The sequence below is a fragment of the Tupaia chinensis genome, unplaced genomic scaffold (assembly GCF_000334495.1).
Source record: "Tupaia chinensis unplaced genomic scaffold, TupChi_1.0 Scaffold000673_1, whole genome shotgun sequence".
NCBI lineage: Eukaryota > Metazoa > Chordata > Mammalia > Scandentia > Tupaiidae > Tupaia > Tupaia belangeri.
The window spans coordinates 970,767-981,658 of NW_006160196.1; the positions used below are offsets into that span (position 1 = coordinate 970,767).

General features: G+C 46.5%; 1 protein-coding gene across 1 annotated transcript in view; it reads left to right on the forward strand.

Moving 5' to 3' along the window:
* LOC102500104 (orphan sodium- and chloride-dependent neurotransmitter transporter NTT5) overlaps window positions 1–2,879 on the forward strand; it is an 18,003-nt gene extending 15,124 nt beyond the window's left edge. Inside the window, exons 10-11 of the mRNA XM_027776460.1 lie at window positions 1,666–1,825; window positions 2,321–2,879. Of these exons, the coding sequence (XP_027632261.1) occupies window positions 1,666–1,825; window positions 2,321–2,581 (421 nt within the window). The 3' untranslated portion in view covers window positions 2,582–2,879. The remainder of the gene's footprint in view (window positions 1–1,665; window positions 1,826–2,320) is intronic.
* The last annotated feature ends 8,013 nt before the right edge of the window (window positions 2,880–10,892 follow it).

Consider the following 10,892-nt stretch of genomic DNA (forward strand, 5'->3'; position numbering starts at 1 on the left):
CAATCGTTCAAGTCCCAGACCCAGCTACTTGTCTTCTCACTTTTCCCCTTTTCCTCTGGTCAAATTAAAAATAATAATAAATAATAATTTAAAAATTAAAAAATAGAATAAAAAGACACCAAGAATTGCTATGTGGAGATTAGACTATGAAAAGTTGAGAGTGAAAGAAGAAGAGTTAGGAGCTAGGTAATAATTCTGAGTGAAAACTGAGTGGCTTGAGAGGAGGGTGGGGGAGATAAAGGTTGAGCTAAGTGGTCCAGTTCTGGAAGGCAGAGCTACCAGGAAAAGGGGACAGATAATCAGGACTGGGACTGAGAAGACACGAATGGAAATATGGGAAAATTCAAATCACGTACAAGAAACTCTTGAGCCTAACTTTTCACCAGGCTGGTGTGTGGCTATCCAAGTGGTATATGTTAAGGGCAGAAAGTTTCCAAGTAACATTTCAGGCGATGGTGGTTCTTGGAGTCAGTTCACTCACTTAACTCACTTGTTAACTCAAAAACCATTTCTTGAGACTTTCTCTGTGTCAAGAAAGCCTTTGGTATTGGAATATGAATGAAAGAGATTGGGCTCCTCTCAGAGAGGAGAAAGGAGAGATACATATGCAGACAGCCCAGTGCCTGGCAGCAAGTCTGTAGTAGAAGCCACCAGGGACTCTAAGGGCACAGATGGGGTGGGGGTGAGAGGATGTCCTAAAGGAGAGGACGCGTGAGCAGAGTCTGGACAGATGAATAGGCAGATAAAGGGAGAGAGGGAGGCTGGCCTTCTAGGCCAGAGGACCCCACTTGCACGTGTGGAGATGGCGAGTATGCGCTAGAGGATGACCATGTGGCTGAAAGAAACTCAGACAACTTCCTCAAGATCTTTTCTTTTCTTTTCTTTTCTTTTTTTGGAGAGGTTTTTGCTATCGGGTGTGTGCACTCGCCAGACAGACAGAGACAGAAAGCTAGAAATCAGAGACCAGCAGTTAGCGTAATGGCTATGTTGCTGGACTCCCATGTAGTTGACCACGGTTCGAGTCCCTGACCCAGTGGCTTAAACTCATGCCAGGCGTGTGTGTGTGTGTGTGTGTTTCCAAGATCCCGAGAAGAGAATAGAGGAGAAGGGATTGTGGCGTGGCCATCGCCCCTGGAGGATGATTTCTCATTTTCTGTCTTTCTGTCTCTTTCTGGTGAGCACATGTGTCCTATAGCAAAAACCTCTCCAAAAATAAAAAAAGAAAGCTAGAAATCACCCCCCAGGGAGGATAGCCACGCCACAATCCCTTCTCCTCCATTCTCCTCTCAGGATCCTGGGCATGCACGCACACGTGCCTGGTGTGAGTTTAAGCCACCGGGTCAGACTCTAACCGTGGTTGACTACGTGGGAGTCCAGCGACATAGCCATTACACTAACTGCTGGTCCCGCTTTTCTTTTTTCAGTCTGTGTTCTGTTCAATATATAGCACCTAGAAAGGGTCTCTGGCATATCATAGATATTCTTATATTCATGCAATAAGTGAAAGGGACTTGACCTTTATCCTAAGGGCATTGAGTCCCCATGGAAGGTTCTTGAGTAGTAAAGGGGTGTTTGAAAAATGTTCTTGGAAGGGGTTGGCAGATGCTAAGGTCAGGCTGCATAAGGCCAAACTGGGCTTTCCACACTGCCATGGCCCCTCCTCAGGTTACTTGCAGACTTGATCCTGTTGAACCGCCCTGTCTCCTCCATCTTTGACTGGCTGTGGTGCTATGTGTGTCCAGCTGTGCTACTAATCCTGTTTGTGGCCATCCTGGTCTATCTTTCTATGGAGACCTTCACCTACATAGCCTGGGACTCAAGCAGTGTAAGCCTCCCTCCCCAGACCCCAGAACTCCTAGTGAATGGGAGACCAGACTTTTTTTTCTTTCTTTTTTTTTTTTTAAATTTTGCTATAGGATGCATTGTGTTTGCCGGAGAAAGAGAGAAGGAGAGAGAAAGTTAAAAAGCACCTCCGGGGGGGTGGGGTGGGGGTGGTGACCATAATGCAATTCCTGGTCCTCCATTCTCCTCTTGGGAGTTTGAGCACACAGGCACACATGCCTGGCATGTATTTAATGTCACTGGGCCCAGGACCCTAACTGCACAGTTGGCCATGTGGGATCCAGGGCCTTAATTACCATGCCACCGGCTGGCCCCGGTCCTTTCAATTCACTCTTGGACAAAGAATCTGGTCATCTCATTCACTCACTCCTTGAAGCCTCATTAGTCCCCTGCCATAATTCTCTTCCTACTCTTCTGCATAATTTTTCCTGTTCTGGGGAACTTAGATGTTCTAAACCCTTTTCTCATTTCTCCACAGTCAAAAGAAGTGCTTCGACAATACCCAACATGGACACTGGTCTTGATGATCATCATTTTTGTCATTGTCATCTTCCCCATCCCTGTATACTTCATATACTGCCTCATCCATGGGATTCCCTTCAGGCCCAAGAGTGAAGACAGGGTCATGGTAGCCTCTAAGACCCAACCCCTAAGTGACAAACTACCACCCACTAACAGTGTTCAAAAGGAAGAAATCCCACAAGGTGATAGACAAAATGATGATCAACCTGTCATATGACTTCCTAACTTTATTTATTTTGCCTGACATCACATATCTCTCAAAACAGACTTAACGGGCAACTGTTAATATCAGCTTGCAACTATTTATTTCCCTGGATCCAGAACTGCTCTTATTCTCAAAGGGTGAGGCATTATTTGGGGGGCTAATGGAGGCCTGTCAGCACCTTCCTGGACCCTATCTTCCTGGTTACCACAGTCTCTGTGTTTTCCCCATCCCCTTCCTCAACACACACAAACCCACACTCAGTTCATACACGATGGTGATGCCTATCAAACCTGTTGCTTCTGATGTGCCTGCCTCCAGGTAGGGAGCTGGATTAATAATGCTATTGGTCAATAAATCAGTCCAATGGAACTCTAAACACTAGGTGTGAACAGATCGTTTTTTGCTTGTGTGTGTGTGTGTGTGTGTGTTTTGTAGGTGTCTTAGGTATTCACTTTTTCCCTCACAAGGCTTCCATACTTTTTTTTTTTTTTAAAGAGAGATTTTTTGCTATAGAGCACATGTGCTTGCCAGAGAGACAGAAAGAAAGAAATCACCCCCTGGGGGATGGCCATGCCACAGTCTCTTCTCCTCCATTCTCTTGGGATCTTGGGCATGCACACACATGTGCCCAGTGTGAGTTTTAAGCCACAGGATCTGAGACATAAACAGTCGACTACGTGGGAGTCCAGCGACTTAACCATTACTTCATCTGCTGGTCCCAAGGTTTTCGTTTTTTCTAGAGCCAAATGTCTAGCCCTGAGCTTTGGCTTCTTGCCCTGGCAAATTCAGATGCTGGAATACAGACTTGCCTTATCCATAAACTGGCCCAATTTTGCTGAGGGAAACCAAGGAAATGCTGGCTTTAGCAAAGATGGAAAGAACATTAATGTGCTTACTACTGAGAATGGTGATTCCATCATAGGCCTAAAGATTACTTCAGAAAACGTGAATGCAGGGCCAGCCAGGGGCGCAGTCTTAACATGCTTTCCAGCAACGCTGGGGCCACAGGGAAGATCTCTGTGTTGCCCTCATCAATCTACGCATGCCAACAGGGTGCCACCACATAACCCAAGGTGGTCGGGAGGGCTAGAGGGGGATCCTGGTGTGGGACATCTGTGGGTGCCTGGCTTGTGTGTTTTTTCTCTCATGAAAGAAATTAATAAGCTTAAAAATAAAACGCAAGATGGGCCAGTAGGTGGCGTGGTGGTTGAGACACTGGGCTCCCACATGGCCAGCTATGGTTTGAGTCCTGGACCCAGCGGCTTGCTTTCTCACTTTCCCTCTTTCATTTTTTCTCTGTGTGTCTCTCTCTGATCAAATTAAAACTAATAATAGGGAACCAGCAGTTAGCGTAATGGCTATGTCGCTGGACTCCCACGTAGTCGACTGCGGTTCGTGTCCGGGACCCGGTGGCTTAGAACTCACGCTGGGCGCGTGTGCGTGTGTGCCCAAGATCCCAAGAGGAGAATGAAGGAGAAGGGATTGCGGCGTGGCCATCCCCCATGGGGGGTGATTTCTCGCTTTCTGTCTCTATGTCTCTCTCTGTCTGTCTGGCGAGCACACGCGCCCTATAGTGAAAACCTCTCAAAAAATTAATAATAATAAATAATATTTAAAATAAAAAACTCCCCAAACTGGTCATTTCAGTGTTTCCGACACTGTTGTGGACCAAGTACTTCTGGAAGTCTGTTGATGGAAACAACCAAGCTCTGCAGAAATAATTCAAATGGTTTGTTCTAAGCACAAATACGAGTGACCAAGGCCTGGAAACATAATCACTGGCATCCCAGAGGAAGTGTTTTGTGGTGCTTAGATGTAGCAGCTCTTTTATTCAGTTCTGAGAACACAGCCAAATGTGTGAGTCAACATATAGGGCCTTTACATTGGTCTGACCCAAAAAAGGTGGGACATCTGGAAGTAGGAGCTTACAGGTTACAGATGTGTTTACAAATTGGGACCAGCAGGTGGCGTAGTGGTTAAGGCACTGGAATTCCCACATGGTCAACTGCCGCTTGAGTCCTGGACCTGGCGGCTTGCTTTCTCACTCTTCTTCTCTGTCTTTCTCTGGCAAAATTCATGTGAAAATAATAATAATAAATAAATACTTTTTTAAAAAAAAGAAATGGTTGGGTTACTAACTGGTTAAAAGCAGAAGTCTTTGTCTCAAAAAGACTCAGAGCCAACAGAAAAGAATGCTTGAGTTTAATTTTAACATAGATAAGGCATACTGTGTATCACACTCTGCTAGGCCAGGGTCAGCATGTGGGGAGCATCCCACAATCACTGCACCAAAGCAGTTTGTTACAGTAAGATTACCGCTTGCAGATGTGACTCCCCAAGGCCCCTTCGATGACTCTTAAAATAGGAAGAGTAGGCAGAATTCTACCCTTAAGTGCATGCACAAACTATCTGAGGAACTCCCAAACTGTATTGCTGAGCACACCGAAGGTCATGCAGCTGCTTGGTAAGACACGGGGCTCATTTTATCATCAAGCCAAATCAAATTAATTTGCCCAGTAGATAACGAAGTATGTCTTTCGGACTTGTGGGAGGGTGACTCTAATAACCAAGATGACCCCCCCCCTAAAGGAGATCCAGGCAGTCAGTGACTGAAAATAGGGACTGTGGGCAAAAGTGGTTGGCATTCTCAAAGATCCAGGGAATCAGTTTCCGTTGAAAAGCTCAAAATCATTTTCCCAGAATTTTGGATTGCTTAAGGTCCACAGGTAAGTTTCTGTGAAAAAGGAAGGACAAGAAGGCATCCCGGACCATTGGCGAGTGGGACTTAAATGGTTAGTGGACAGAACAGCGTCGGAAGCCTCTACCTCTGAAGTCTCACGCTTCTCAATCTCGAAGACGGGAAGGCTGGAGGGGGCGTGAACCTGCATGTCATCATTCATTGGTTCCTCTACCCTTGTAGCCCCGCCCCTCACCCTCACTCCCCTCCCACCCGAATCCAAACGATCTGTCTGACTCGGACTGTTGAGTGGATAAGGTAGGCATGGGAGGAAGAGGACGGTGGCCTTCTCGTGGTAGAAGTAGTCCAGGTCTTCAACCTCCTTCCTTTTGGGACTCAGATGCTCTTCCTCCTTTCTGTCCCCCCTTCCCCCTTCCCACGTACCAGCGTTAGGAGTGGAACTTGTGACTGAAAAGTAGGAGCTACCGCTAAACCCAAGGGGCGGAGTGAAGGCTTTGATACAAGAGTATTTTCTCCCCTGGGGCACTTGGGGGCCGTCCTTTTGCACTTAACCACACGGTTGGTTGTGTTGGGAGTACTCCACTCTGCTGTAGAGAGTACTGAGGGAGTGGTAGGAAGACCATTGCAGGTACTTGTCCCCACCGCTCTGCGGATTCTTATCTGCAATTTCCTAGCAGCCCTGGGCGCCATCGGATGGTTTTCTTTTGGACTGCTGTTGAGACCCCCCAGCCTTGTTCAATAGCACAGAGCCAGGTCCCTTGGTAGGACATCCTTATACATGGCTTCACTAAACTCACAAGGATGGGGTTAAGTTACACGTATTGTCATCTTCAGTTTTCATGAAGGGACCCAGAGGAAAGGGTGAGTCAGGGCTGCAGCCTGACAAAGACTGTCTTCTAGTCGTTTATTTTGTAAAATATATACACGGGAACCAGCAGTTAGCATAATGACTGTGTCGCTGGACTCCCATGTAGTCGACCGCGGTTTGTGTCCCAGACCCGGTGGCTTAAACTCACGCCAGGTGCGTGTGCGTGCGTGTGTGCCCAAGATCCCGAGAGGAGAATGGAGGAGAAGGGATTGCGGCGTGGCCATCCCCCCTAAGGGGTGATTTCTCGCTTTCTATCTCTCTGTCTCTCTCTGTCTGCCTGGCGAGCGTGCACCGTAAAAAAACCTCCCAAAAAAAAAAAAAAAAAAAAAAAAAAAAAAGAAAATCACTTGTTAAAAAAACATAATGGAGTGGCCAGCAGGTGGCGTGGTGTGGTTACGGTGCTAAACTCCCATATGGTTAACTGTGGTTTGAGTGTTGGACCTGGTGGCTTGCTTTCTCACTTTCCCTCCCTCTCTGGTCAATTTTTTTTTTAAATTATTTAATTTAATTTATTTATTCATTTATTTTTAATTTGACCATAGAGAGACCAGAGAGAGAGAGAGAGGGAAAGTGAGAAAGCAAGCCACCAGGTCTTGGACTTGAACTGTGGTCAGCCATGTGGGAGTGTCCAGCGCCTTAACCACCATGCCACCTGCTGGTCCCTCTGGTCAATTTTTAAAAAATAATTATTCATGGGAACCAGCAGTTAGCGTAATGGCTATGTTGCTGGACTCCCACATAGTCGACCGTGGTTTGAGTCCTGGACCCGGTGGCTTAGAACTCATGCCGGGCGCGTTTGCATGCGTGCCCAAGATCCCGAGGAGAATGGAGGAGAAGGGATTGCGGCATGACCATCCCCCCTGGGGGGTGATTTCTCGTTTTCTGTCTCTCTGTCTGTCTGGCGAGCGCACACGCCCTATAGCGAAAACCTCTCAAAAATTATTCATTTAATTTTATTCACTATTATTATTTTCTTTCATTTGACCAGAGAGAGACAGAGATAGACAGAAAGGGAAAGTGAGAAAGCAAGCCGCCAGGTCCAGGACTTGAACTGTGCTCAACCATGTGGGAGTCCAGCACCCTAACCATTATACCACCTGCTGGTCTCTCTCTCTGGTCAAATTTTTAAAAATAATAATTATGAATAAAATAAAATAATTATTTTTTAAAAATCATGGCCATTGAAAAAAATTATGTGCGGGGCCAGCAGGTGGCGTAGTGGTTAAGGTACATGGCTGACCATGGTTTGAGTCCCAGATCTGGTGGTTTGAAATTCACTCTGGGTGCGTGTGCATCCATGCCCAAAGTCCCAGGAGAAGAGTGGAGGAGAGGAGATTGCAGCATGGTCAGTGGCCCCTGGGGTGATTTTTACTTTTTTGCTCTGTCTCTCACCTCTTCAGCAAGTGCACGCACCTTATGGCGAAAACCTTAAAAAAATCATGTGTTGCTGTTTGTTGCTTTATCTCTTATGAGTTTGTAATTTATTTACTTATTTTTCTTTTTCAAATTTCCAGAGCACACCTGCACTTGCTTGACAGAGAGAAAGAGACAGAGAGAGAGAGAGCACCACCCAATGGGACACGGTCATGCTGCAACCTCCTTTACTGCCATTCCTCCCTTCTGTCAGGACTGTGGGCATGCACACACGTGCACCCTGTGTATTTTTCACACTACTCGGACCAATATTTGATCTGCGGTCAGCTGTGTGGGGTCCGGCTCCCTAACCATTGTACTATAGGGCTGGCCCAACATGCTTTGGCTCTGTAGGTCCTCCTTCCCCTCGTTTTTTCTCCCCTTCAATGTATTTGTGGTAAAACTGGGTTATTGCTCTGCAGAATTTCCAGCAATCTGAATGTTGGTGATTACCTCCTTAATGTCGTTTAGCGTATTTTTCTGTCCCAATATTTCTTTTTTTTTTCTTTTCTTTTTTTTCTTTTTTTGAGAGGTTTTTGCTATAGGGCGCATGATGGCCCCTTCATTAAAGATTTTAAATAGTGGTATTTTTTTCCTCTTAGTTACCAGTTTAAAAAAATAAGTTTTGGGGCCATCTGGTAGCCTGGTGATTAAGGTGGCTAGATCCCATATGGCCAGTTGCATGGTTTGAGTCCTGGACCCAGCAGCTTAGAAATCATGTTGTGTGTGTGTGTGTGCACATGTGCTTAAAAATCCCAAGAGGAGAATGGAGGAGAAGGGATTGCAGAGTAGCCATCCTCCTGAGGGGTGCTTTCTTATTTTCCCTCTTTCTCTGTATGGCGAGTGCACACGTATTAAAGCTAATTTTAAAAAAAGAAAAGAGTTTGGGACTAGCCACTGTGGTACAGCAGTAACACAAGCGTCCTGCAAGACTGGAATCCAGGTAGCCCACTGAGGGTTCAGATCCCTTGGTTGGCCTGAATACATGGCAGGCACACTCGCGTAAGTACCTAGCACCCTGAGTTGGAGGACAAAGGAAGGAGATCGTGCATGACAAGGCTGTGTTGAGGGTACCCCCTCATGTGCTACACATTTTAAAAAATGAGTGTATGGGGCCAGCAGGTGGTGTGGTAGTTAAAGTGCTGGACTCCCACATGGTCAACTGTGGTTCAAGTCCTGGACCTGGTAACTTGCTTTCTCACTTTCCATTTCTCTCTGTTACTCTCTGGTCAAAATTGAAGGATAATCATAAATAAAAATAAATAAATCTTTGGGACCAGCAGTTGGTGTAATGGCTATGTTGCTAGACTACCATGTAGTTGACTATGGTTCGAGTCCTGGACCCAGTGGCTTAAACTCACGCCGGGCACATGTGCATGCGTGCCCAAGATCCCGAGAGGAGAATGGAGGAGAAGGGATTGCTGCATGACCATCCCCCCTGGGGGGGTGATTTCTCGCTTTCTGTCTGTCTCTCTCTGTCTTTCTGGCGAGCGCACACGCCCTATAGCAAAAACCTCTCCAAAAAAGGAAAAAGGGTGTGTTGATTAATATCCAAATATGATCATTGAGCTTTTTGTTTTGCTTTTACGTATCTTTTTCTGTATAGATTTCCAGTTGCCATAGCAACTAGTCATTTATTGGAAGGAGTGGCCTTTCTCTGCGGCTCTGCAGTGTCATCTTTGCTGCAAATCGGATATCCATACACGTGCATGCTTCTAAAGCCTCCCAGAGGTAGCCAAAAGAACTCTTTCTGATGGTGGAAATGTTCCCTCTGCCCTCCCAATATGGTAGCCATCTGGCTAGTGAGCACTGACGTGTGGTTAGTGTGACTGCAAAAGTTACCTTTCGATGTTATGTCATTTTAGTTCATTAATTTCTTTTCAGGTTTTTGCTACAGGGTGCCTGCCCTCGCCAGAGAGAGACAGAGAGAGGGAAAGTGAGAAAGCACCTCTGAGGAAGGGTGACCACACCACAATCTCTTCTCCTCCAGTCTGCTCTCGGGACTTTGGGTACGCATGCACACGCGTCCTGTGTGATTTTCAAGCCACCGGGTTCAGGATTCGAACCACAGCCAGCCATGTAGGCGTCCAGTGCCTTCACCACCACACCACCCACTGGCCCTAGTTAATTAAAATTTATGGAGCCACATGAGGCTAGGCTAGAGGCTACCATATTGGACAGTGCGGCATGTAGCTTCACGGATCTGCTACGATGTTGGCATTCCATGGCTCCATGTTTTGCCTAGCATCTGAATCTATCCCACTCTTTTCTTCTGGGATCCATAGGTCTCTGCTAGCTCTGAATTCCCACACTATTCCTTGAGATTCCCTGCATCCATTTTTTTTTTTAGAGGTTTTTGCTATAGTGCGCGTGCGCCCGCCAGACAGACAGAGAGAGAGACATAGAGACAGAAAGCGAGAAATCACCCCCCAGGGGGGATGGTCACGCCGCAATCCCTTCTCCTCCATTCTCCTCTCGGGATCTTGGGCACGCATGCACACGCGCCCGGCGTGAGTTTTAAGCCACCGGGTCCGGGACGTGAACCGCGGTCGACTACGTGGGAGTCCAGCGACATAGCCATTACGCTAACTGTTGGTTCCCTAGGCCTTTCTTGTGACATAAAATTTATGTCAACTTAACATGTCAATTTCCACAAAACCCTGTTGCGATTTCAGAAGGGATTGTATCGTGTTGGCCAATGTGGAGCACTGACGTTACACGGTGGAGGCTTCCGATTCATGAGCATGTTCTAGCCCTTTAAATATCTAGGGCTTCTTTATTTTTTGTCAATGATTTCAGAAAAAATTCGCTATAGGGCGCATGTGCTCACTGGGGAGACAGAGAGGGAGAGATGCCCCCAGGGCAGATGGTCACACTGCTACAATCCCTTCTCCTGCAGCCTCCTCTCAGGGTTTGGAGCATATACGCACACGCACTTGGCATGGTTTTTGTTTTTGTTTTTTGGAGAGATTTTTGCTATAGGGCGTGTGCGCTCACTGGAGAGACAGAGAGACAGAGAGAAATCACTCTGCAGGGGGTATGGCCATGCCACAATGTCTTCTCCTCCTTCTTGGGATTTTGGGCATGCATGACGTGTAATGGTGTGAATTTTTTAAAATTTATTTTATTTAACTTTATTTATTTATTATTTAAATTTGACCAGAGAAGGACAGGGTGAGAGCAATAGGGAAAGCAAGAGAGAGGGAAAGTGAGAAAGCAAGTTGCCAGGTCCAGGACTCGAGCCATGGTCAGCCATGTGGGAGACTAGCACCCTTAACCACCATGCTGCCTACTGGCCCCAGACGGTGTAAGGTTTTTCTTTCTTTCTTTTTTTTTTTTTTTTT